Source organism: Phacochoerus africanus, chromosome 11, assembly GCF_016906955.1.
Source record: "Phacochoerus africanus isolate WHEZ1 chromosome 11, ROS_Pafr_v1, whole genome shotgun sequence".
NCBI classification, from domain to species: Eukaryota; Metazoa; Chordata; class Mammalia; order Artiodactyla; family Suidae; genus Phacochoerus; species Phacochoerus africanus.
In genome coordinates, this window is record NC_062554.1 from 118305164 (window position 1) to 118332689 (window position 27526).

A 27526-nucleotide genomic window follows, 5' to 3' on the forward strand; every position below is an offset into this window, starting at 1 on the left:
TTTTAAATAGAGTTACTTTATGTCTTTCTCCAAAAATTGGAACTGAAAATCAATGATATTATACAAAATTCGGCTGAAAACAATTTAATCTCAGTTTTGACTTGAAAGTTGCCGATCTGAGCCTCAGTTATCACTGAGTTGTGGACATATGCAAATCCTGGTCAGCACGGAGTCCACCTAAGTGACTTTGGCTAATAAGGCTTGCCCTAAGAAAGTCAGAACAAGGGTTTGCACTCATCTTCCTTTCCAAGAAATCCAAGCACCACCTTTTAGCCTTTTCTTCCACAATCCACTTCATGCATTTTACATTCTAGCTAAATGGAATGTTCTTTGTCCAATAAACATTAGTTGGAATAACGAGTAGGTATTTATTAACTTTCCTAAAAGGAAAGGAAGTAGGAGACTTATTGTCACATCTTACAAAGTGTTTAATTTGTCAAAAGAGTTTTAGGTGGTCTATAGCAATGTGAGCCAGAGTGCAGTGTGAATTAAGTTGTTTTTTTTTTTTTGAAAGGATTACTCTAGTTCTTCCACTGAAATCTCTGAAACCTTTTTGCACAAGGATCTCCAGATGGTGCCCCTGTCACTGTGGTCTATCTAAGGCCATCTTTTAGTGGAGAAAGAACTTGCTGGTAAAGAATTGGAGAGGAACACAAAAAACAAAATTGGCAACAACACAGCAACGACATAAATTAAAATGATCTACACACATGAAAATGTTAACTCCTCAGGATAACACTGATGAGGCCCTAAATGCAAAGCAACCTTCGTTTTGCACCACCTCCTAGAGTGGCGGTTTCAGTGACCTCGGCAGGGCAGAGCAAGCTTTGCATCAGTGCAAAGAATTACATGACAATAAGCCTTCTCAGCTGAAGACTGAAGGAGAGAGAGTGTTGGGTAAACTCTTGCAGGGTGTCAATTTTAGTGTAGAAACACCAGCTTCTGGTAACCTGTCATTATTAATTTAAAAGGTAGGTAATATACAAACAAACTATAGAAATCAATGCAAGGGAAAGCGAGTCATTTGGCTCAAGAAATGAAGAAGGGGACTCACTGTGGTGGATAAACTTGTTCTCCATCCGTCTTTCCAAACCAACCGTGGGCCTAGGACCATATTTTAGAAAGGGTAACCTGAGGTTATCAGTTCCCAAAAGGTTGATAGCAGTTTCCTAGTCTACCTGGTAACCTCTAAGTTGGCCACTGCTGCATACACACTACACCCAACACAGCAAACTGACTGATGGCATTGCACCCACTTTATCTCCTGCTACCCCTTCCCACCCCCTCTGCCCCAACCCCCTCGCCAGCTGCCTGGCAGTACCAGTCAAAAGCCTATGGGAGAAAAAGCCGCCTTCACCAAAAACTAAGCAACCAAAATCCACTTAGGGCCGGGTTTCTTGGACCTTGCTACATAAAGGAATAATGATTCTTTCTCAGTGTACTTATTGACATTCATTGAGCAGCATATAGTTTATTTTTGCTAGCATTTGTGATGTAGCATCTATATTTAATTCCACAAGCTGTCAGGCAACTCATATATTTACAAACACAATCCCGGAAACAATGTTGTTTGCTGGTCCCAGCTGCATCTGTAACATCTCCGGAGCCCTGTGCTGTTTGGCAGAGCTCAGGGCATTATCATTTTACATTCTGGTCTGTGCCAAGGGCCCAGGAGGGCAGAGCGTGGGTTAAAAGATCAGATTCGGTGACAGGCATGGCGGAAAGCCAAGAGCAAGAATAACTGTGAGGGCTGCGGGTCAGGCTGGAGAGCTCTTCCTTAGCACCCCCTCAGTGCAGCAGCCTGCGCCGTGCCGAGCAGTTTCCATGTGATTGGCTGAGGTTTATTTTGGCTTCTCAGACCTGAGAGAAACCACTTCAACCCTCCTGTGAATACAGAGGCCAGCTCTGCTGGGAATGAGCTGGGGCTTCAGCAATGGAAGCCAGATGAGGGGAAGGCAACAGGAACAGAGAAGCTTTCCTCTCTGGAGGATGGAACCAGCTGTCTGCCAGGGATAACTAAGCCGGCTCCTGGAGCTGGATGCAGGGAGAGTGGCTGGGCATGGCCAGGGACAGGACCGTAGGGCATGATTCGGACACTCTTGGTAACAGAACCCACAAAGAGGGATGTAATCACGAGCTGGTAGGACATTTCAGAATTAGGCAGAGGGGCAGGCCATTGCTGGAGGTCTGCCTCCTGCAACAGAAAGTAGGGAGCTGAGAGCAGGGATGCAGGAGCCAGCCAGGGTGCAGGCCCCTTACACCTTAGGATGGACACTCTGAGACTGGCCATTAAGGAGGGGGATGGGGAACTCGGGTGCAAGCTCAGTTGGGTTTGGGAGTTTGAGGGGAGAACCGTGTAACTCAGGGGCGCACAGGACACCGGCAGTTGCGGGCCATTCACCAGGGCCTTGGTTGGGGGAATGTGCATAAACTTATGGTTTTTGAGACATTGCAAGTGATCTAAGGGCTTTCACATAAGGCCTTGCTGACAGGCCACCATCAAAGCCAGAGCCACACAGCTTCCCCAAAAGCAGAAGGCGTAAGCATCCTTGACCAAGCCAGGGAATTGACTTTAGATGAATCTAGCTTTTGTGCTCGAAGATTTTAGACTTTCCATCAATCCATGGACATTTTTAAGATGAGAATGACCTAAAGGAATCTAGGGTGACCTTCTGTGACTACAGCTCCCTTACCGGAGTAAAGTCTGTGGATCTTTCCTCCTCTGCAACCTCAGAAGGTTTTACGAGAATTAAATGAGCCAAGGAATGGAAAGATTTCAGACCAGGGTCTGGTACATAATAAAGATGTGAGAATATAATCGGTGATGATGGTGGTAGCGCTGAACTCCTGGGTTCTGGCCTCAGAACATTTCACTTTACTTTGGACACATGTGAAATAAAGATGGAATGAGCTCTAGGCTTAGCATTGAAAAAGGTTCCAGGCCCGCTTTTGCCCCAGATTTTGAGTAACTCGCCATCACTCACTGCACTTCTGTGGCCCTGCGTTTTCTCATCTGTCAAGCAATGTGAAGGGGATTCCATCACTGGCTCGCACTGGAGAGTTTTATCAAAATCCCCTTGAAGGGTTTTCAAAATATTCCAAAATACAGAAGTGCACCCCAACCCAAGATAGCAGTCATCCCTCTCTTCCCCTCTACTTTCTCTCCATCGGTCTCCTCCCTTCACAGACACACGTACCGCACACACACTCTTGGCTGCGGGGAACCCCTGGGCCAGCTCATCTCTAGGATCTCCCCCCCTCCCCACTTCTACCATCTGAGCAGGTGGAAATTAATCAGGGAGCAAAGTAACCAAGTAATCAACATAGAGGCTGGCTTTGAAAGGCTTCTGGGGTGGAGTTCCTGTCCTGGTGCAGTGTAATAGAATCCAACTAGGAGCCATGAGGTTGCGGGTTTGATCCCTGGCCTCGCTCAGTGGGTTAAGGATCCGGTGTTGCCATGAGCTGTGGTGTAGGTTGTAGACGCGGCTCGGATCTGGTGTTGCTGTGACTGTGGCATAGGCCAGCAGCTATAGCTCTCATTCGACCCCTAGCCTGGGAACCTCCATATGCTGCGAGTGAGGCTCTAAAAAGAAAGAAAAAAAAAAAGAAAAAAGTCTTCTTGGAGAAAGAGCGTCTCAAAGATATGATAGATGTGGACTCAGAGAAAAGGAGGGTAGGCGTGAGTATATGGTAAAGCCCACGTGGTGAAGCTACTGCCATGAGTCAAGTGACAGAGGCCACAGATAAGGCAAAAGGACTGCCTACCTCTGCAGTCGGGGGAGGAGGACCAGTGAGGTTGCTTGGAGCGACCTGTATAGACCCCCGAGGCTAATGAGGACACATTGTTAGCAGAGACTTAGCTTCTCAGGCCTCTTACCTATAAAAAGCAACAGTAAAACAAACACAAGACCCGCAGTGAATAAAGCAGTGCCTCTGGACTCTTTGGCTTCAATAACCTATGACCTATGTCGATGCATTGGAAGCAAAACCGCAGTGAACACACACAGCACAGGAATTTTTTAGGGGCTTTCCAAATATTATCCCATTTAACTCCCCCCCCCCCAGGAGGCACTATTATTATTATTCTGTTTTTTAGCAGATGATGAGGGAGCTGAGGCCAGGGAGGTGGAGCCAATGTGAGAAGCCAGGCGTTCTGGCTCTGTGGTCTATGCCTGTGGTCCCTCTGCGGCCAAGTGGCTGTTAGGGCTCAGTGTTGGTCAGGGGAAGGAAGGCAGATTTGTTCTTGGGGCCACAAGGCATTGTTGGGTTTTCATAAGGAAGGGGTCTAATGGAAAGAGTCTTGAGGAACGTTCATCTGCATGGAGATCAGGTTTTAAGGCTTTGAAATATGCAGCTTTTCATTCAGAGGTTCTGTTTGATCGGCAGCGCTTTCTTTCTCTATTCTGGAGACCCCTGTGACCTCAAGGGATGCTCTGGGCCGGAGCGGCCACCCTGGTCTGTACATGGTGACCTGGGACTTCATCACACGAGGCTCTGGGAGCCTGTTAGTGAGCTTGTTTCCCCAGGGAAAGTGCCAAGGACACCCGGCAGCCAGGTCTGAAGCCTCTGCAACTGACAGATGAATCCGTCCTTGATGAGTGAGGGGCTGGTTATCACACAGCACGAACTATAAATCAGGGACCCTGGGGAGATAAAATCTATAAGGTCTAATGCCACAAAGCTCTGTGTATGGGGGGTGAGGGGAAAGGGGGAGCTATATTATTTTTTAAGCTCATTACAGGATCCTCAAAACCTTGTGTTTTGTTCCTGTTCTATGAGGGCAAAGATTTTTTTTTTTTTTAGTTTTGTTCATCAGATTTACCACCATCACCTAGTACAATCCTTGTGCATAGAAAGTGCGTAATGACTGATTGACTATTCGATGGCTACAAGTGAGGGAGAGCGAGGAGAGCCTAATTACAGGTTTTGAAGTCAGGACGTCCAGGTTTCACTTCTGCTTCCTTGAGGAATGGTCTCTAGCAACTCCCTTTGCCTCTCACAGTCTCTCCTCTTAAAGGTCCCAGATGAATCCAAGAACATTTAGCAAAGAGTCGTCATTATCATCTCTTAACCTTCACACGAATCATCATTAATACTATAAACCTGACTCTGTACAGGGAGGCTGTCTGTCGGCCTCGCCTCTTTTTAGTCCAGCAGAGAAATGCATCAGGTCTGCCTTGCCAGTTCCATGCCAGTCCCAGGGCTGACGCTGAAGGTCATAACCCAGAGCCTGGAGAGGACAGCAGTAGTCTGGGCGTACCATCTACCTGGGCGCACTACAGGACGAAGACACTGCTGAAACTCTTCAAGTGCAACCAGGAACATTATAATAAGGGTAAAAACATCATGGTTAGGGTCTTTTGAGGCTGGTAGGTCGTCCCAGTAGGAGAGGAGAATCTAAGTCATTAACCTGACCTGATAACAGCTCCTGTCCACCCTCCCCCTTAGGACTCTCCACCCCAGAATGGCCTCTCATCTGTCCCGTCTCCCCTCCCTTTCTAGTCAACACAGGAGGTTTTGCATCAAGATACCGTGGATGCTAAGAGCAAACAATACTTTCTGGGCATTTTTTTTTTAATCACCAACACCCTCCGATTTATTCACAAAAACATCTTTTCAATAGAGTTGGCCAATTAACCACTCAAATGGCTTGAAAACGTACTTAATGTCACTGCCTAATCACTTTATTAAATGTCACTGCTCCATCAGGCAAGAACTTCTGCCTCATCCCTCACTTCTCTTATGCTTCACTCCTTTCTAAAACAGAGCTTCTTCCCAAAGAAGACCAAGATCGCAGCACCTCTCCCCTTACATTTGTCCCCTTTCATTTGCATAGAATTAAGGGATGTCAGCATCAGGCTGGACCATAGGGATCATCTTACCTCTGAAATCACTTTACTGATGACTAACGTGAGGATCCCAGAGGGGCAGTGGCTCGCTCCCAAGGGCACCGACTTGTGAGTGGCAAAGCCTGCCTGTTTTTGTAATTGTGAATCACATCAGTGGTGCACTGAAGCGTAAATTCTATAGGAGCTAGAACTGGTGGACCTGGATCTGCCACTAGCATACATGACCTTGTGCAAGTCACGTATCTATTTCCAGCCTCAGTGTTCTCAGCTGTTGAAAGGGGAACCAAAAATCTGGGAAACAAAGGTCATACCTCATTTTATGGTCTGTGCTTCATAAGCAGCAGTGACCACACACATATAAACTGAGCATGCTGCTATTTGTCAGTGATGATTGTTAACAGCATTAAGAAGTTGTTATTTATAATACTCATTTCACACCTATTTCTCCTTTACTTCTGGCCTCTTAACAACAGCTTAGCTGTCTCCTTCACTCCTCCAACATGCAACCCTTCTCTCATTCTATCTCACTTGCCGGGATTTAGTAGCTGAGCAGCTGATGCCCCAGATCCTAATTGCTCTCTCGACACACCTAGCAAACATGAAGATGGAGACCAAGAGAAGGACACAAAAGCATCCCCAGATGTACCCGGCTGGGTGATAATCTCAGCAGGGGAGATGTGATTTTTACATGCCCTCCCACGTTGAAGACGGCACTGCCTGCTTCTCAGGTGGCTTTGTCTAGACTTGATCTTCTCATTGACAAAAATGGGAACCATCAAATTCATGGCTGAGAGAACAGAGCTAAGCTAACATACTCACAAAGGAAAAGCCACAACTTATTCTACTTGTACCTTTGGGCCAAAGCTAATTTATTATTCACATAGGCGTACAATTCTGTCTTGAATGTGGTCTTAGTAAATGAAATTGTTTGGCTTTCACAAGTCAATTTCTGGGTTGGTTTTTTCTTCAAGAAGCCAACTTATCCATAACTGGAATATGCTCACGTGTAACATGGGGGTTTACTTTCACAGCCAGTTTTAGGACAAAACATATGCTTGGAAGCATCATGGGCAAGGTGCTAATTATTTTAACCTGCTGAATGTTTACTGGTACCATTAGAAGTCACGAGAACATAAATGGTTAAAATTTTAAAATTTGTTTGACAGGTTTCTGTTACAAAGTTTCTAGTGATATTATTTGTGGAGCATAAACAGGAAATGACAAAAAGCTAGTCTCCTTAAAAAGCCTAATTTTTACACAACTGTCAATGAAGCAGTTATTTTGTCATTTTTCTTTTTTTTTTTTTTTTGAAGGTAAAGGCATATGTTTTAGGGGGATTTTTTCTTGATTTTTTTTTTTTTTAAGAAAAATTTGAAGCCTGTTTAAAACTTTTCTTTCTTAGAAAGAGATTTTTAGTCAAAATGTCTTCAGATCCGGAGGAAAACCAGTGAAACGGAAACCATCTGATTCTGAGGTTGAGTTTCTCTGAGGAGCACTCTGGAATTTCAGCACTGAATTCAGGCGTTCTTGCTGTGCTCAGCAGACCCGGGCCTGCAATCAAAACCATTTGATTCTAAAGCTGATGCTCCTAGACCCAGGCAGGTTCCAGCACATTGTGAGCCCTGAAAAAGCATAATTACAAACAAAGGACAGAAGCACACGTTGACTTAATATAGCTCGCCGCTTTCAAAGAGCACACAGCTCTGCACACGCATGCTCTCACCTGTCCTTAGAAAACCCTCACTTAGCAGGGGAGGGGGCTGCTAGCCCCCCATGTTATAGCAACGGCCACCAAGAGGGTCAAGGGCCAGACCACAGCCACACACTGTTACAGGTTCCCAGTGATGCTTCTATGGAATTGGTTCGGCACATATTTTTGAAAACTGACTGTGTGTTTGACCTGGCCTCTGACCTTGAGGAGTCCTTAACCTGGGCAAGGGGGGTGATGTAATGTGGCTCAGAGGAGATACTCACACTTGGGGGAGAGGATCATCACTTGGCTCAAGGAATCAGGAGGTGATCATTGTCACTTGGCTCAAGGAATCACCATACTGGCTTTGTCTAACGCCAAGAAGAGCTGCTAGTCTTCTCTAGAAAGCACCAAGAACCCTCACCATGCCAGACCTGTGCAGAGGAGGAGAGAAGTACGTTGCTGCTTATGTGTTTATCATTTTGGAATTTCTCTCTAAGGAATTACCACAAACTTGGTGACGTAAATTCACTGTCTCACAGTTTCTGTGGGTCAAGAGTCCAGGTACAGGTTAGCTGGACCCTCGGCTCAGAGTCTCACCAGACTGAAGTCAAGGCATCAGCCAGAGAAGCAATTCTCATCCTGGGCTCAGGGTTCTCTTCTGGGCTCATGTGGTTGGTGGCAGAATTGGTCTTTTTGTGGTGGTACAACTGAGATTCCCATTTTCTTACTGGCTGGTGACTGGGAAATGCATTCAGTTCCTAAAGGCCACCTGAAATCTCTGGCTCATGGCCCCCATAGACTGTACACAGCATGACTGTTTGCTTTCTTCCAGGGCAGCAGAAGCCTTTCTCCCTGACACTTCACCTTCCTTTGGAGGTTCACCTGATTAGGCCAGGCCCACCCACGATGCTTTTCCTTTTGATTCACTCAAGTCAGTTGATTAGTAACCTGATCATGGGAGGAGTATCACACCATATTCATAGGTCCTGTCTCTACTCGTGGGGAGGGTATCATACAGGGCATGCCCAGAAGGGCTCAGGAATCCTGGGGACCATTTTAGAAACTTGCATTCCATAGTGGCCTTCCACCTGTGTCAGTGCTTGTCTGCCTAATTGTGTTTGCTGCCTTGGCCAGCTGTGTCAAGCAGCCACAGTCTCCAAAATGTGCCTCCCTCAATATGCTTTTAAAAACAATGATATTTTATGAGAGGAATCAATCACTAATGGTAGGTAGCGTTTCAGATAATATAACGAGCACTTGTTTTTGTATTGTCAGTACTTAGCAGAGTGTCGGGCACTCAGGAGTCCTCAATGTATGTTTCTCCAGCAGTGAATGCATGGATGATTAAATGAGAAATATTTTGGGCATCCTCATCAGATTGCATCCCATAAAAAGAAATGCCTACCCCCCATGTGCAATGCTGATTCCTCCTTTTTGTTTATAGCACTTTCCCTACCCCGCCCCAGTTTAAAAGTAATGCCTGCTTATTCTAAAAACATTTGGAAATGTTTCTTCCTTCTATGGTTTTATTTTTTTATATTTAACATTTTAATCCATCTGGAACTAATTTTCCAATATTATGTATAAAATAGTCCGCCCCCTACCCATTTTGCCAGTGAAGGTTCTTTTTAAAATATAGATACTAAGTTCTTACGTATAATAACGTCTATTTCTAAGCTAGCTGTTCTATTCCATTGATCTGCTGACCTGCTTTGCGTTCCAGTATCACCTAGTTAGTTACCAGAATTTTATAATATGTTTTAAGATCTAGTAGGGCACCTGCTGCCTCATTACTCTTCCTTCAGCCTGTCTCTCCACCAGTCATTATGCATGGGTCTATCTGCCTGCTCTAGTGCCTTAGGCAGCAGAGCATTCTTTGGCAAAGTCTGGACCTGGAGCCAGATCTTGGTTCACAGTCTACCTTTGCATCCTCCCAGATCAATTCCTGTTGAGTCTCAGAGAAATGGAAACTTATAATGTTTATAGTATATACATACTGTGAGCATTAACTGGGGCAACTTCTAAGAATTGCCCAGTAGGTCAATACCTACTAATCGGAGTGGAGGAGTGACCCTGAAGGTGCAGGCACTCATGCTTCTGTCCCTCCATTCTTACCAGCAGGCAGTGCAACTCTTTTGAAAGCCTCTTGTGCAAATGGCGAGGCTTGTAGCTTTCAGACCCAGGCCAGGTTTTAGGCTGAGCGTATCCAGGATTAAGACTTGGCCTGAGGTCCTCTTCAGAGTCTGCATTTGCCCTAGGGAAGTCTGGTGGGTTTGTTGAGCTGGAGCCATTCCAGAGTGACCTTGGGGGCCTGGGGAGTGAGTGTGAGTCAAATGCTGAAACCCACGTGGCCTGACCTTATAAGGACCTGGCCATGCCAGGGAACTGACACCCCTTGCTTCATCCCCAGGGAACTCGTCCCTGGGCTTTGGCAGCCAGAGAAAGTCCTTAAAGCCACAAACTATAGATGTTGGGAGTGGGAGTCATTCTAGCACAGACCAAAGTGGTGCTGGGCTAGAATGGGGAGGTGGGCCAGGATCTGATAGCATGTGCTAGACATTGAGGACAGAAGAAATGAAGACAAGGGCAAGAACCCGCACAGTATTGGGTCGGTCCTGTGCCTCTGCCCAGAGGTTTATAAAGGTGACCAGTTATCTTTAGACAGGTGCAGGCACTGGGGAGCAAAGGCCTGTGGTGAGTCATAGGCAGCCAGGAGTTCTGAAGGCCAAAATCTTCCTTCCTTCCTGGCACCTTCCCTCCAACTCAGAGAAGGCAGGGCAGGAATGCACCCATTCATTGCTTTGAGAACTATCTCTGATGGCCTACTGTGTGCTCTCAGGAGCTAGGATAGGGGGACGCACAGCCCTGTCCTCGGAGAGCTTCCATACTGCAGAGCGAGGGGAAAGAAAGGGCAGGACGGCCAACCTTGTGTTCACGGATCTGCCCTCTGATGATGGCAGTAGGGCAATTTGATGTCTCATTCTAATGTCATTCCTGTGTGGCCTTTTGTAAAAAAAACAGATCAGATGTTCAAAGCTGGAAATCAAGAGCTTGACTATTATCTGGTCAAGCCTCTTTTCTTTTTTCTTTTTTTTTTGTCTTTTGTCTTTTTTGTCTGTTGTTGTTGTTGTTGTTGCTATTTCTTGGGCCGCTCCGGCGGCATATGGAGGTTCCCAGGCTAGGGGTCGAATCGGAACTGTAGCCACTGGCCTACGCCAGAGCCACAGCAACGCTGGATCCGAGCCGCATCTGCGACCTACACCACAGCTCACGGCAACGCTGGATCGTTAACCCACTGAGCAAGGCCAGGGACCGAACCCGCAACCTCATGGTTCCTAGTCGGATTCGTTAACCACTGCGCCACGACGGGAACTCCTTCTTTTTTAAATATAGTATAATCCTACCTTTGTTTTTTAAATTGAAATATAGGTAATTTACAGTGTTGTATTGGTTTCAGATGTACAGCCAAGTGATTCAGATAAATGTATATATATTCTTTTTCACATTTCCTTACAGGTTGTTATAAAATATTAAGTTCCCTGAGCTATACAATTATAGGTCCTTGTTGCATACCTATTTTATATATAGTAGTTGTGTATATGTTAATCCAAAACTCCTAATTTATCCCCCCCCCCCACCTTTCCCTTTTGGTAACCTTAAGTGTGTTTTCTATGTCTGTGGATCTACTTCTGCCTTGGTAATAAGTTTATTTGTATCTTTAAATTTTAATTTTTAATTTTGTTGTATCATTTTTTTTAGATTCCATATATATGTGATATCATATATTTATCTTTGGCTTAGTTCACTTACTATGATAATCTCTAGGTCCATCCATGTTGCTGCAAATGGCACTATTCATTCTTTTTTATGGCTGAATAATATTCCATTGCATATATGTACCACATCTTTAACCATTCATCTGTTGATGGATATTAGGTTGTTTCCATGTCTTGGCTATTATATATAGTGCTGCAATTGACACTGGGGTGTATCTTTTTGAATTATAGTTTTCTCTGGATATATATCCAGGAGTGGGATTTTTGGATCATATGGTAACCCTATTTTTTAGCTTCTTAAGGAACCTCCATGCTGTTCTCCATAGTAAGCCTCTTTATCAGATAAATAACCCAGAGAAGGAAATCGATTTGCCGAAGTTCACCCAGCTTCACAACAGTGAAGGGATTTCACTACTCTGCCCACAATTAACCATCAGAAAAACAGAGTTGCTATTTGCTTTCCATCAAGTCTCTAGAGGCAGCACGCAATCCAAGGTTATTACTGAAACACAGTGGACATTTTTGAGAGAGGAAGACAGATGCAGATGATGTTGAGTCTACCTAGGAAATGAGGCCACACACTCTAGGGTTAGAGTCAGACCACCTGAAATCTGAGTTCTGGTTTCTTCACTTAAAAGCTGCGTGAACTTTAGCAACTTTCTTCATCTCATCTTCTCACCTGTAAAGTGATGACAGTGGTGCTCCCTGTAGGACTGTGGGAAGAATTAAATGAACTATACACCCACACTTAGCTAAATGCCTAGGATGAAGATGTGTTGCTAGGATAAAGGATTCCTAGGATGAGCCCTGCCCAAGGAGGTTTGATGCTCACAGGCCCTTGAGGGTTGGACCAGGGCATGCATCTGACAGCTCCGTGTTGTGCTTGTCCAGTTCCAGGAGCCCTGGAGGAGCGGCACAGAGCGGGAGAGTGTGGCGAGAGAATGAAGACACCAACTGCCCAGGAGAAGCATGAGGTGGCAGAGTGGCACTCTGTTTAGAGGGCTTCGGCCAGCGGTGGTGGCGGCAGCAGCCCCATGGGCGACTCTGCTGGCACTGGGCCTTCCTGGTTGGGTGCTGGCTGTCTCGGCCACGGCAGCCGCTGTGGTCCCGGAGCATCATGCCTCCTCGGCCGGCCAGCCGCCCCTGGACTGGCTGCTCACAGATCGGGGCCCGTTCCACCGTGCGCAGGAGTACACTGATTTCGTGGAGCGCTACCGCCAGGGTTTCACCACCAGGTACAGGATCTACAGGTGAGTGGGGCTTCCTTGGGATGCCAGCCTGGGTCTGGGCGGGGCGCCCACCACCAAGCCAGCTGGTGGGCCACAGACAGCACAGGCACCAGGGGACAGCAGGCAGGGAGAACGAGCCTTCCATGTTGGTTTTTTAAAAAAAGAAAGAAGAAAACACATACAAGCTGGAAAACCTGCTGATGCCTCCTGGGGAACTTAGCAAAAGGGTTTCTATTTATAGGTTGTGCTGCTTATAAATTGAGGACAAATCAGGCGGCATGGAGTCAGCATGTGGCCCGTGCTGCTGCAGGAGGTCAGAGTCAAATGCTGGGGCCGGGTTTTAACTAATGGGCGAGATACTTTTATGAGTTGTAATTACCTCGACATGCAAATGAAGGAAGGGCAGCTCCAGCTCCTGCCCGAGAGGTGGGGGGAGCCCTGCAGGGGCAAGGACGGGCGTGCCCTCGCCCTTGTCAGCACCACAGCCTCAGCTGGCCTTGCTCAAGGAAACGGGCTGTATCTTCCCCGCCCCTCGGGCCCCTCCCTGTAGCATCAGAGCTGAAAGTCAAACATGTGACCTGCCTGGTCCATCTGACAAGGGATGAACCAGGCACAAATTCCTGGCTGCTGGACCAGCACTTCAGATGCACAAGGCTCCTGGAAATCCTCACCTTGGATGACCCGGAGAACCTCAGAGCTCCCTTGAATGCATCCCTGAATTCAACCCCTCCCCCTTCATCCCTCTGCTTGGTTATGCCCTTAGCAACAAACCCCTTGTCCTCCTCACCTTGACCGTAGCCTTCAAACAACCCTGGGAGCTTTGCTGCAATTTTTTTCTTTTATCAAGACATTTTCCAATTATAGAATAGTTTCTAATGAGAGGGAGAGAGAGAAACCAAAGCCATAAAATTGCCTATTCTTTTAGCATCTAGAGGTTGCTGTGGGTGACTTTGGGTGCACACATACCTAGTCATATGAATGCACTAAAGATTCTCGCCCCCTTGCTAGATCCTGTACTTTGCATGCCTTAGGTACATGAACTCCTTTAAGCCTTTGAACAGCTGTCTATTGGAAGCATAATTATTCTTCCCTTTTTACAGATGAGGAAATTCAGGTCCAGAGAAGTTAAGGAACTTGCTGAGGGGCACACAGCCAGCAAACGGTGGAGCCAGTTAGCTCTCAAGTAGTCAGACTCCACAGTCGGGGTTCTTAAAGCATAGTTAAAGAAATTATATTTTTCTTTTTCTGAGAGTTTTTTTAACTTCTGCAATAACCATGCAGTCTATTTAGGTTAGAATGGTGTCTCAGAAATAAGGTTTGAAGGTATTCAGCGCTGGGAGAGTCCCAAGAGGTAAGAGCAGCTATTTACAGGGGCTGTTCTCCTGGTGCATGATTTCCACATCCAGATGCGGACAAAGGGACGAGATGAGGTGTTTGAGGGGCAGGTGCCTGCTGGGTGTAGAGGAACAAAAGCTCTCTTCCAATCTTGTCTTAGAAGGGATTGTAGTTCATGCTCTCTGCTTCAGCAGCTCTGGTCCGTGCCATCCTCCAAAGACTGGTGCAGATTCACCCAGGGCCACGGAGGCGGAGAGCGGCCAGCTGGGGTAGATGAGCAGACAAGGGTAACTTGACTCTCAGTTAAATAGGAGAGTCAAGTTAGCCCCCACCCCCCATTTTCTGTAAGGTAAATTCATGATGCTTCTCTTTATCAAAGAATTTCTTTTTTCATCCCTTCAAAAAAAAAAAAAAAAGAAAAGAAAAAGAGAAAAATCCATCCCTAGAATGTGTTTAAGGGGCAGATCCCTCCAGTCCAGGAAAACAAGATTTAATTTACCTCAGGCTTTTCAGTTTATCCCAAATCTTTCAAAAGCACTGTTATCACCAACTACATATATATATATATATTTAAGTATATTAGAACTGAAATGTCCAGCCAGGGATCCCAGCACCACCATTGGCTTCAAATGGCTATGAGAACTAGAGGGAATAAAGCAACAGTTTCCTTCTCCCCTCCACAGATTTTTCTTGGCATCAAGTCCCAGTCCCAAGGCTGCCAGCCCCTGAATGCCCGGGTGGCAGCTCAAAGCTGGCCCGTGGGGAGCGTCTGTAATCACTTCTGCACCATCAACCGTTCTATCAGTTGGTAATGGTTTTTTGATCATTTAATGTGACAGGCTCTTACACTGTGCCATTCTGTTTCTCTGGGGTCAGTTATTGCACATGAACCTGTACTTGGGGAAACAGTAACCAGTCATTCTGACAGGAATGCAGCGTTGTGATTTGCGACCTTGTGGTGCAGCGACCAAGGATGGTCACATGCGGCTGCTCCAGGAACATCCTGGGAGCTCTGCCTTTAGTTATTAAGCAAGATGGTGGAACCGTGGATACTTGCTCTTCATTATCCCCATGGGAGCTCATGCTTATCCCTTCTCCATTTTTCTCCAGTGGTAATTCCCTCTGGTAAATTCAAGAGCTTGCTTACTATGACTAGAGCAGATCACAGACAACCAGTAAAACATACGTGGAGGCTCAGCCCCAAAGACTGGAAGGAAGGGCGTTTTGTATGAAAGGGCCGAGGGTGAAAAAACTGGCAGAGGATATCAGAAATGCTCTGTGGTTAAATGCTGGGTCTCAAACAGAATTGGTTTTCTATCCAGTTCTTCAAGAAAGCTTTTGGTACCTAGAAATCAGGTCGTGTCCACATGTACTTTCCCTATAAGGAAGGAGGTGAACTGTGATGAGGAGGAGAAGAAGGAGCCTTTCCAGTGGGGCTGGAATATTTGGTACCGAACTACCTGAATCTCCTGCACGGAAGAAGAGAGACCCTCCTTCTCTTCTAGCTGTGGGTGAACGGAACCTCACAATCACACATCCAGCCACTAATACTAAGCTCCGAATCCCACCTGTCCTTATTGGGAAATCATTTTATCGTCTCACCTGAAGGAGATGACTGGTCATTCTGGGACAGCTCTGGCCTCTCTAACCTCGGGTTCCCAGAAACTGTTGCTCTCTCCATTCAGGTGTACATTTGTGTAGCCACAGGGGCTTCAGAGCAAAGGTTCTAGAGCCAGATGACCTGGGCTCTACTCCTAGGGCTGTAGCTTACTAGCTGTGTAATGTTGGGTGAGTTATTTGATGTCTGTCTTTCCCAATTTTCTTATTTGTAAAATGAGGACAGTAATAGTGACCCTCTAATGGATTTATGTGAAAATTAAATGAGTTAATTGATAGAAAACACTTAGTACTTAATAAATATTACCTATTATTAGAGTATCCTCAACAAATATTAACCAATGCAAAAATTATAATGAGATGAGAGCCATGGGTACTGTCTCTGTGATAGCATCTACAGAGGGTTTAGCTATTGACAACGTATATTAGAAGGAGAAAAAAAAAGATTATTTTCTTGCTTTCTTTTTTAAAGCATATTAACCTTAACTCCTCAATCTCCCTCTCTCTCTGCTGAGAGAGGAACTCACCTGGAGAATGGGTGACTCTTTTCTGTGACACACTCTTATTGGTCTTGTAGACCACCAACAGAATTGTTTCCAGCACCTTTTAGAGTCATCTCAGGGAAAGACCTTTCTCCTAAAGTCAAGGGTTGCCAGCTGAGCAGGCTACCCTAAGCTGTCCTATTGAAGCCAGTGCCTGGTCACTGCTGGCCCCCTGGCCCCGGGAATGACATGGACACTCTCGAGATGGCACCATTACAAGAAGGGAGGCAATGTGCCTTCTTGCCAAGCTTCCTAAATACCAGGATGGGCTTGGCCATCTCACCCCACTTTTTGGCAAGCTTTTAAATTTCATTAGCCAACCTCTCAGCATCTCCCCAAGCCCTGCCAGACCAAGATCTGAGCAACTGGCCCACTTCTCAGACAGTTTCTCTTGATAGGCTAGTGGTAAGAGCTGTTGACGCAGAGACCCTGTCTCCAATTCCATTTGTGACACCCAACTGCCCACCTTTGCTCCAGTCTGTGACCCCCACTGCAATAAACACTTAAGTGATCAACCTCTCACAGCAGCCCTGTGAGGCAGGTGGGGGCTATTAGGGTTCAAGGCAGTGAGACGGCCTTGTTCAAGGTCAGAGAGGTAGTCAATCCCAGCCAGAAATAGCACTCCGAGCTCCTGACTCGAAGTCTCCTGCTCATTACTCTAGACCACGCCACTTCCCTTTGACTGGTAAGTGCATCTTCATCATAACACGCAACCTAATCAGGCACCTAAATTGAACTGATGCAAATGTAAATATGGTTTCTCGAAACACTCTAGCGGTAATGTTCCATTCTCTCTTTGCTACAAATCAAAGTAATGAGCAGTCTGGTTTTTTAAAATTTCTTTTTGTATTAAGGCTTTAATAGAGAGATAATCATGAGATTGGAAAAAATCCAAGCCACTATGATGAAACACTTAAAACTCGGAAAGAATAAATTAAGAGAAAGTTAGAAATCATATAGAACAATGAACATAATCTAGTAATTGGGAGAAAAGCAAGGCCAGGTATAGTTGAAAACTGTTGACCTTAGGAGTTCCCGGCCAGTATCCATGAGGATACAGATTTGATCTCTGGCCTCAGGTAGGTTAAGGACCTGGCGTTGCCATGAGCTGTGGTGTAGGTTTCAGATGCAGCTCAGATCCCACGTGGCTATGGCTGTGGCGTAGGCCAGTAACTGTAGCTCAGATGCCACCTCAGGTACGGCCCTAAAAAGACCGAAAAAAAAAATAATAAAAAGAATATTGTTGACCATAGTCATTAATACCTCCATTTCTGTCTGGCCTCCCTTTTAGAAAGGAAGTGTCTGGAGATATGTTGGAAGTCTTTTGGGAGGCAAACAAACCAAAAAATAAGTAGCTGATCTTCATCGAGAAAAAGACCTTTATATTCTGATCATATCCTGGGCAAAGTCTGCAAATTTTGAGAAAGTATAGCAAAACTTAAAACCAAAAAACAAACAAACAAAAAAAAAAAACCAGCAACAAACAACCCCCCGCCCTCCCCAGAGGTTGGAGTGGTGCCCAAAGGTAGGCAATGCTGAAGCAGGAATGTGTTTTAGCAGGCGCATGTGGAAGCATCCAATGGGACAAACAGGGATAAAATCAGATCATGTGCTAAATGAGGGCAGTTAAGGCGAAAGAACTTTTCAGCGGGCACCAGAGCAATAACCCTAAGGAAAGATAATCCATTTGTAATTCATCAGGATGGAAAATAAGATGTGGCAATGGCTTACAGGTGAAGGAAGTGAGAGGCAGGCAAAACCAAATATTTTATGCATACTGCTCCTAGTGTGGTTTGTGGACCAGCAGCATCAGCAGTACCTGAGAGCTTGTACAAGTTATAGCACCTCAAGCCTCACCCTGATTAACAAATCAGAATCACCATTTTAACCGGAGCTGAGGATGAGTAGTATGGCATTAAAGCTTGATTACACTAAGTGCTTGGGAGATGGGGAGGAGAGCAGGGGGGACCAGAGTGGAGAAGAACAGAAGGCTTCATGGTAAGGCAGCACCCCCCAGGATGCATTTGAGGTAGGGAGCATGCTTACAGGAGATGTTACACATGAAATAGATGAGTAGTCAAGGGAGGTTAAATTTAGGAGTTATTAGTGCCAAGGCGCATAAACTCATAAGAGTAGGTCCAGCAGCTGGGAGAGAAGTTTCAAAGCAGAAAAGGCTGGAGGGCCTCAAACCAGCCCGTGGGGGCCTCCTGGGAGATGGAGAGGTGAGGAAGCAGAGCGCAGCCGTGGAAGCAGTCACAGAAGGTGCTCCAGAGCTGATTTATCATCCAGACCACGTCTCCCGGACTAACAAACACTGATCTGAATAAACAGCGAACCCTGGGAGAGACACCATCTCCAATTAAGAGATCACAATCCACATAAATAAATGGCAACCAAAGGCACCCTCAGTCCGCCTGGGCAAATCCCAGAGATTTCCTAGGTGTTCATCCTGGCTGCGGAGGTGGGGAAAGGTGGTGTTATCACGCGGCTGCAGGGACCACGAGGGAAGCAAGGATTCTCCGGGGACGCGACAAGGCAGGGAAGGAGGTGAGCTCTGCTGGAAAAACGACCGCAGCTGAGCAGACGGGTTGATCTCTGCCGCTTTCATCGGGTTTATGTTTTGACAAGGGAGTCTGTTGGAATGCAGGGAGAGGGAGGAATAGGACACAATTAGACCAGAATCAGGCAATGTGGAGGGAGGCGCCTGCAGTCTGGTCACCGGTACTATTTTTCAGTTCATAGGTGGAGGAGGTGGGAGAGGGACAGAAGGAAACGTCTAGAATTTGATTTCCTTAAGCGTTCACGGCTGGCTAAGTGTACAGCCGAATATCTGACACAGACCAGCTACCCTGGGCTGTAGACCCAGCAGAGGGCCTTCGCCCAGGGAACTTTGTCCTGGAAATATCTGGGTGAGGACCCCGGCAAGGGCCCTTGAATCCGGCCTTGTGGCTCCTCATCCTTGTGCACATCCTGTCTCCATCAATGATGCGGAAACGCAGGACCCCAGAGCAACCCCTGGGCCATAGGGAAGCGTGCTGCCCACTCGGGGGAAAGAGCGCGCAGAAACAGACAACTGCCATTCAAGAGTGTGGGGCCAGCACTATTCATTCAGTCATTTTATTAAGGCCACTATCCAATAAGTCCTTGTATTAAGAAAAGTCTTGTGTTTTTCCTTCTGCAAGACTGTGCTAATAAACCAGAAACTGGGAGGACACGGTTCTTGATCTGGCAAAACTCACAGACAAGCGCATTTGGAGAAAGTGCTAGATCCTTCTGCACAGAAAGGCCAGGGAAAGCTGGAATAAGAGGGGTTGTAGAGGCCAGACTTGGCTGGAACTCTCCAGGTGGAGAGTTTGGAGTGGTGCTGTAGACGCAGGAGCAGTAGAAGCAAAGGTTGGAAGCTCCAGATGTGCTCGAGAAGCTGAGCAGCGAGTTCTGAGAGTTCAGTGCAAATGCCGAGGAGCATATGACTCTGTCCTCTACCTGCTGTGTCCCCCTGTGTTATTTCTGCCATATCTTGTCCCTCCACAATGCCAAAAGGGTCCCTTAGACACGGACCTCTCTCAGGGTGCAATTTTAATTCTTCTTCTTCTTTGTTTAATCTTTTTAGGGCAGCACCCATGGCATATGGAAGTTCCCAGGATGGGGTTGAATCAGAGCTACAGCTGCTGGCCTACGCCCCAGCCACAGCAACGCTGGACCTGAGCTGTGTCTGTGACCTACACCACAGCTCAAGGCACTGCTGGATCCTTAACCCACTGAGTGAGGCCAGGGATCAAACCCGCAACCTCATGGATCCTAGTTGGGTTTGTTAACGGCTGAGCCACGAAGGGAGCTCCAGGGTGCAGTTTAAAAAACCTCTCACCTGGAGGGGCCTCTCATTTTCTTTCCTGTATTAGTGATGAAGTAAAACGAAGTAGAGGTAATTGCGTATCTAGAGAAGTTAGGACCACAGGCAATTTCTTGCATTTTTTAACCTTGGAAAGATGGGGTGTGCATACGCACTTGGCGAGAAAGTGGTAAGCAGTGCTTTAAGGTCTTAGAAAGGCACTAGTTAACTGAAAATCCAGCATCATTTATGCTTAAGACATTGAATTTAGAGGAAGCATCTCACACTGTGTATGTGCTCACTTGGTCCTCCTGCAGGTATTTATGGAGCATATACTTTGTGCAAAGCATCATTCCAGGCACCCACAGCAGGCTACAAAAGAGAGAGGAATCAGGGTTCTACTGATTTCCAGGAGTCAGCTGTTCAGTGTGAGTGACAGTGCACACGTGGAAAAACATGCTTGAATTTAGCATTTCCAGCTCCGGGGAGAAGAAGATATTTAGCGCATTCTCAGTGATTGATGGATAGACGTGGTCCACGGGTGCTGTATCAAGATGAATTCTCAGGATGTCAGTCCCACATTCCCCCAGGACAGAATGATTTGCCCCCAATGTTTCCCTGGCTTTGGGGGCTATTTCCAGGTCATCCACCTGGCTTGAAATACATTTGCAAAGATAATCTGTGAAGAAGAAATACACAGATTAAAAACATGCAAGAAATGCAAGGAAAATCCAGGAAGGCCAAGGGGAGAAAGCTAGATCGGTTTTGTTTTCAGATGAGATTTAGTAGAGAGATCCCGAGTCAGTCAGGCAGAGAAAAAGAGGATTAATTTTTGCTTTGAGAAATAATTAATTTTATTCATGAATGAATTGCTACTTAGAGACACGTACGTGGAGAGGGAGGAGCAAGGTAAGCTTCATCTAGAAACTGTCACGACACCACAGATGCAGGTAGACAGGGCCACTGGCTTGCCACGTGGTCTGTTCTTTCTTTCTTCTTTTTTTTTTTTTCTCCACAAGAGAAGAGCTTTTTCTAGGTCAGGGATTCTGATTTTTTTTTTTTTTTTATTGGCTATTCAGCTTCTGCCACATTTATCCCACCTCAGGGCTTCCCACATCTCCCCCAAGAAAATGATTTCAGTCCACGTTGCTTAGAACAGTGAGTGGTATGAGTGGGGCATTTATTCAGTCCATATAGATTTATTTACATGTGCACGCCACTCCCTAAGTGCTGGGGACACAGCCGTGAGAGAGACTTGGCCCAAGCCTCAAGGAAGACGGGCCCACAGGGACAAGTAGTGGCTGGAAGGGGGCTGAGGTATGTGAAGCCATCCCAGGTGCTCTGTGTGAGTTTGGCTCCCATGCCCAGCCTCAGCCTTCTCCTCCACCATCAGAAGCAGGTGAGAATGCTCACTAGACACTTGAAGCAAGTGGAACAGATTTCCGTAAAGCTGGGCTACAGACGAGGGTTTGGACCTGAGTCTGAGACAAGGATTTCTATCCCCACGATCCATCCACAAGTCACATCAAAGGCAACTGGAGCCTGCTGGTCTATTGCCTGACTTGCCCAGTCCTGGAGAAGGCATTTGTGGCCGCTACAGATGGGCTGGCAGGTGGCCGCACAGGGAGCTCCACCAATGGAGCAGGAGGAAATCCTCGGACTGTGGATGGGAGGGTGTGGGTGTCCAAGAGACAAAAGCAGGGATCTCGAGGCATTGACTACACAGTACAGCAGTGTGGGCCACAGGACAGTAGGCGCTCAGCAATCTCCCCAATTTCTCCATGAGCTGAAAGGAGAACGGGGGCAAAGGCATAACTTAGGAGATTAAAGCAAAGTATTCCCTCCATACTATGAATTATTATTATCAATGGTATTAACTATACTTATTGAGTGTTCATCATATACACCCAACATTTTATTAAGTGCATAATAGAATGTATACATGGATGCTAAAATAATTCTTATGAGAAATTTACAAGGGAGATGCTCTTTGTGTACATGTTTTACAGATGAAGACGCTGAGTTTTAGAGGATATCACACAACTGGTAGGAGGAAGAGCCATACAGTAGAGGATCTGACCAGTAAATTATTATTATTATTTTTTGTCTTTTTGCTATTTCTTGGGCCACTCCCACAGCATATGGAGGTTCCCAGGCTAGGGGCCTACGCCAGAGCCACAGTGGGATTGGAGCCGCGTCTGCAACCTACACCACAGCTCACGGCAACGCCAGATCATTAACCCACTAAGCAAGGGCAGGGGCTGAACCCGCAACCTCATGGTTCCATGATTTGTTAACCACTGCGCCACGACGGGAACTCCTAAATGATTATTCTTGAATCAAACACATAACCTGAGCATAGGATTTTTTTTTTTTAAGGGCTGCACATGCAACATATGGAAGTTCCCAGGCTAGCGGTTGAATCAGAGCTACAGCTGCCAGCCACAGCAGTGCTGGATCTGAGCTGTCGGTGACCTACACCACAGTTCGTAGCAATGCCAGATCCTTAACCCTCTGAGGGAAGCCAGGGGTCAAATCCACATCCTTGTTGATACTAGTAGGGTTCATTACCGCTGAGCCATCATGGGAACTTCAGAGCCTGGGATTCTTAACACTCCAAGAGAAATGGTGCCTCCCCCCTTGTAACCACCTGTGCTCTCTGCCCCTCCCACTCTTCCCTCTGGCACTCTGGCAGATCTTTGGGATGGAGAAGATGGGTCTCAGGGGGCTGGAAGGTATCTCATCCCACTCAAAGACCCTGCATTCCTCTGTTCCCACCAGAGTTCTCCATCTGCACTTGCACTCTGGGGATCCTTTGGTGGGAGGAAGCTACAGATAAACCTTTCTAAAGCAGTTCACCTGCAGAAGGTTTTGCATGTGTTGGCTTTGCACTGCTGGTGTATTTTTATAAAGGTGCAGTGTCTATTGAATTTCTGTAAATTGAATCCTCTACTAGAGGGACACATAATGGCATTTCCAAAACGCAGTGTCTTATTTTTTGCCTAGCAATTGCTTATAAAAATTCAGTGCTAAGTCAATCTCTAGCCCATGACTTTAGGATTGGGCAGCTACTGATTTATAACTACACATACCTACTTGGAAAGATCTTGTATTTTGAAGAATCTTTTCTTTTTAAAATTTTTTCTTCATTATATGTGGATTTTTTTAAGGCTTTATTGAAGTACAGTTGATTTATCATGTTGTAATAATTTCGGCTCTACAACAAAGTGATTCAGTTATACATGTACACACATATTTTTCTTTCAGATTCTTTACCCACATAGATTATCCCAGAATGTTGGGTAGAGTTCTCTGTGCAACACAGCAGGTCCCCACTGGCCAGTCATTCCATATACCTCAGTGTGCATATGCCAATCCTAAACCCCCAGTCCATCCCTTTCTCTCATCACCTAGGCCCTTTGGTAACCATAAGTTTTTCAAAGTCTATGAGTCTTTTTCTGTTTTCAAATAAGCTCATTTGTAGCCTTTTTAAAGATTTCACATGTAAGTGATATATATTGTTTGTTTTTCACTAACTTAGTATGGTAATTTCTAGGTCTATCCTTATTGCTGCAAATGGCATGATTTCATTCCTTTTTATGGCTGAGTAATATTCCATTGTACGCATGTACCACATCCTCTTTATCTATTCTGTGGATGGACATTTAGGTTGTTTCCATGTCTTAGCCATTGTAAATAGTGCCTCATTGCACATAGGGGTACATGTATCTTTTTGAATTAATGGTTTTCTCTGGATATATGCCCAGGAGTGGGATTGCTGGATCATATGGTAGTTCTATTTTTAGTTTTTTGAGGAACCTCCGTACTGTTTTCCATAGTGATTGTACTAGTCTACTTTCCCACCAACAGTATAAAAGGGCTCTCTTTTCTCCAAATCCTCTCCAATACGACCAGAAGAAACCATTGCTGATGGAAACAACTTCTGCTTATTGGGCTACTTTGTAAATGTGGATTTTCTTATAATGACAAGCTTGGTACATGCCCTGGGTCACTCGCACTTAGTCTTTGCATCCACAGCCCATCATGGCATCAGATAGAGCAGTGAAGGAGACCTAGCTGCTGAGGCTCCCAAGTCAGCTTTAGGATTTGTAGGTAGAGATGTGGGCAGATGAGAATTGCAGTACCTGGGACATGGCTTGGGGAGGGATGCAGGAATCTGGCAGAGCCTCCTCTGCCTGCCATGTTTTCCTCTCTGCAGCTGTTTAATGCTCCCTGGTTTGCCACCACACCAAGCTCTCCCCTGAGCCCAAAAATGTGCCTCCTCCTCCTTCCGCCTGCAAAGAACAAACAAGCTCTGGACGTCAGAATGAGTCAGAGTGCATAAGTCTCACTGGCTGGGCAAGAGGCCCTGGTGGGAGAGGAATGAGGCAGCCAGAACCAGTGTTGCACCAAGCCCCAGGGCCTGGAAGTATTCTCATTTTCCTTCTGGGCCAGGAGAGTTTGTGCCTCACCTGGGGACATGCTAGTGACGGAGGAAGAACAGGAAGGAAGACTCTTTGGGGAGTGAGTTCTCCTGGATCCACAGAGGCATGTAAACACCTAATGATCCCTAGACAGGGGTCACGGAGTTGGTTTACTAGTAACAGAGGTAAACTTGAGCATGGCTGGGCCAGCCTTTGCTTAGCTGGTTCTGTTTATGTCCAGAATGTGAGTCTGATGAAGACCACAGGGAGAGGAAGAGAGGCCATGCAAGTCCTTGAATGTCAGCCTCAGTCATCTGCAAACTCATGCTCAGCTGGGCCATGATAGAAGCAATGTGGCTCCAGAGGCTGATAACACATTCTTTTGCCTTTTGTAATCACTAAATAGGGTGGTGTCCATTTTGGTGCCTGCAGGCCAGGAGACTAAGGCAGGGAACAACAGAAGTGAGAGGCCGGAGCTGCAGAGACAGTGTCTGAAAGAAGCAAGGAAGCCTGGTGACGTGGGACGACAGAACAGAACCAGGATGCTCAGATCTGTGGCTTAGAAGGAAACTTTATTCTTTTATTGAAATGTAGTTGATTTACAATGTTGTGTTAATTTCAGGTTTACAGCAAAGTGATTCAAATATATATATATATATACACACACATATATATATTTTCAGATTCTTTTCCAAGATATTGAATATAGCTCAATACAGTGTGCTATACAGTAGGTCTTTGTTCTTTATGTATTTTATATATAGTAGTTTGGGTCTGCTAATGCCAAACTCTTAATTTATCCCTCCCACCTTTCCCCCTTGGGAACCATAAGTTTGTTCTCTCTGTCCGTGAGTCTGATTCCATTTTGTAAATCAGTTCCTTTTATTTTTTTTTTCTCTTTAGGGCTGCACCCGTGGCATGTGGAGCTTCCCAGGCTAGGGACTGAATTGGAACTACAGCTGTTGGCCTACACCACAGCCACAGCAACGCAGGATCTGAGCTGTGTCTGCGACCTACGCCACAGCTCACGCAATGCTGGATCCTTAACCCACTGAGCAAGGGCAGGGACTGATCCTGCAACCTCATGGATGCTAGTCAGGTTCGTTAACCACTGAGCCACAAAGGGAACTTCCCATTTTGTAAATAAGTTTCTTTGTATCATTTTAGACTTCACATATAAATTATATAATATTTGTCTTTCTCTGGCTGACTCTCACTTAGTATAATAATCTCTAGGTCCATCCATGTTGCTACAAATGACACAATTTCATTCTTTTTAATGGCTGAGTATTATTTCACATCTTCTTCATCCATTCATCCGTTGATGGACATTTAGGTCATTTCCACCTCTTGGCTATTGTGAAGAGTGCTGCCAGGATCATTGGGGTGCCTGTATCTTTTTGAATCAGAGTTTTCTCTGGGTAGATGCCCAGGAGTGGGATTACTAGATCATACCGCAGTTCTATTTTTTGTTTTTTTTAAGGAACCTCCATGCTGTTCTCCATAGTGGCTGCACCAGTTTACATTCCCACCAACCATGTGGGAGGGTTCCAGAAGAAAATTTTAAAGTCATTTATTTCCTACTCAAGGCAGACAGCCATTCCACAAATCCCCAAGAACATGGACAACCAGTCTTGACTTGTGGCAGGTCTAGTCCTGTGTGTTCTCTGAAGTTGATTTCCATTGAACAGTCCCAAATACTAATAAATCCTTATGAAGTCTTTCTTTCCAGAATTCCACTTACTGGTCCTGACTCTGCTTTCTCCTTTTTCTCTAGAGTCAGTCTAAATGCCTCTTGATCACTAAAAGTTCTCCAGGTATTAGAAGACAATTATTATTCTGCTTTTTCGACTTGTTGGCAGGTCATAACATCCCTCCAGAAGTCCTTTTCTCTCTCTTTCCCCTCCTATCACATTCTCTCTCTCAGGCTGTCCTTATTTCCTTTTTCCCCAACTCTCCCTTTTCCATCTTTTCTCTTCCTAAAATCATTCAAGACCAAGACTCCCATCGAGTCACTCTGTCGTTACCTAGGGCCTCAGAGTTCTTCTCTGGGTCCTGGTAAACAAGAAAAGAGATAATAAATAAGAAATTAATGTTGACATAGGATTTTTTTCCTGAACCAATTCTGGCTCCTGGAGAGCTTGCTTGCTTGCTCACCTTTCAAAACCCTTAAGAATTTTGTCACGGATCAGTATCAGTTCAGCATCCTGCAGTTTCTCAGAGCAGGCATTTTCCTCTCCACAGCTTTCTTTAACTTCTTGCATTCTGTGCGGTTCTTGAAAATTAGTGATGGTCGTTCTAGGCCATGGGCAAACCTCAGAGAATATGGTGACTCTGCTCTGGATCTGAAGCATCAGTTCTACAAGAAAAGTGGGAAATTTATTCTGGGTTTATGGTGGGAGAATATAGGGTTTTCATTCAAGTGAGATGCAGTGGGAAAAATAGTAACTTTTTTTCTCAGCTTCTCAAAGAATTACACTTACTTGGTTTTGCCCACCTAGACTTAGTGGTAAAATCATAGCCAGAACTGTACTCATCGTGTTTGTTTGCTGCGACGTTTGTTATATCTCTTGTATTCTCTGCTGTGCTTCCTAGCATCCCCAGGCACCTGGCCACTGTAACTCCTACCTCTTCTCCATCCCCGTCTTCCATCTGTTGTGGCTTCCATTTTAGATCCGTCTTTCAAAGCCATCCTCTCCTCTCTTGTGCTGGCTTCATCACTTCCCACTAAGCCTCTTCTCTCTTGTCCAATCCAGCCTGCCCCAAATCCTCTCTTGGCCCCTCTATGCCCACAGCATCAAACCCTAATGTGTTTTCTTAGCATGAAAGTCTCTTCTAAATCCATCCATTCATGATTTCAACAAATATTCCGTGAATACTGACTCTTTACCCCTGATTATACCCCCATCAATTTTTCTGCTTCCCCTCCGTTCCCGTCTCAGTGAACATGTCTAGACCTGCCCAGATACAAAAGGCTTCTTCTGATCCCATGTGGCTTCTCATGTCTCATTCCCTCTTCCTATAAAGCTCTTTCCATTTTCTCTGCCAGCTGAGCTCCTACTCACCTTTCAAACCCATTTAAATATCACCTCCCTAGGAAGTCTTCTTTGGCTCCTGCAAGCAAGTTAGCTATTCCTCTTTATGGTTCTCCATCAGTCTGTTCCTATTTCTGCTGTAGAACTTATTTTGTGTATTAATTTATTTGCCTAGCTCTATTTGCTCTTCATTAGGC

General features: G+C 45.7%; 1 protein-coding gene across 1 annotated transcript in view; it reads left to right on the forward strand.

Annotated features, from left to right (window-relative positions):
- BRINP2 (BMP/retinoic acid inducible neural specific 2) overlaps positions 1-27526 on the forward strand; it is a 122014-nt gene that overhangs the window by 48246 nt on the left and 46242 nt on the right. Inside the window, exon 2 of the mRNA XM_047753785.1 lies at positions 12210-12568. Coding sequence (XP_047609741.1) covers positions 12288-12568 — 281 coding nt within the window. The 5' untranslated portion in view covers positions 12210-12287. The remainder of the gene's footprint in view (positions 1-12209; positions 12569-27526) is intronic.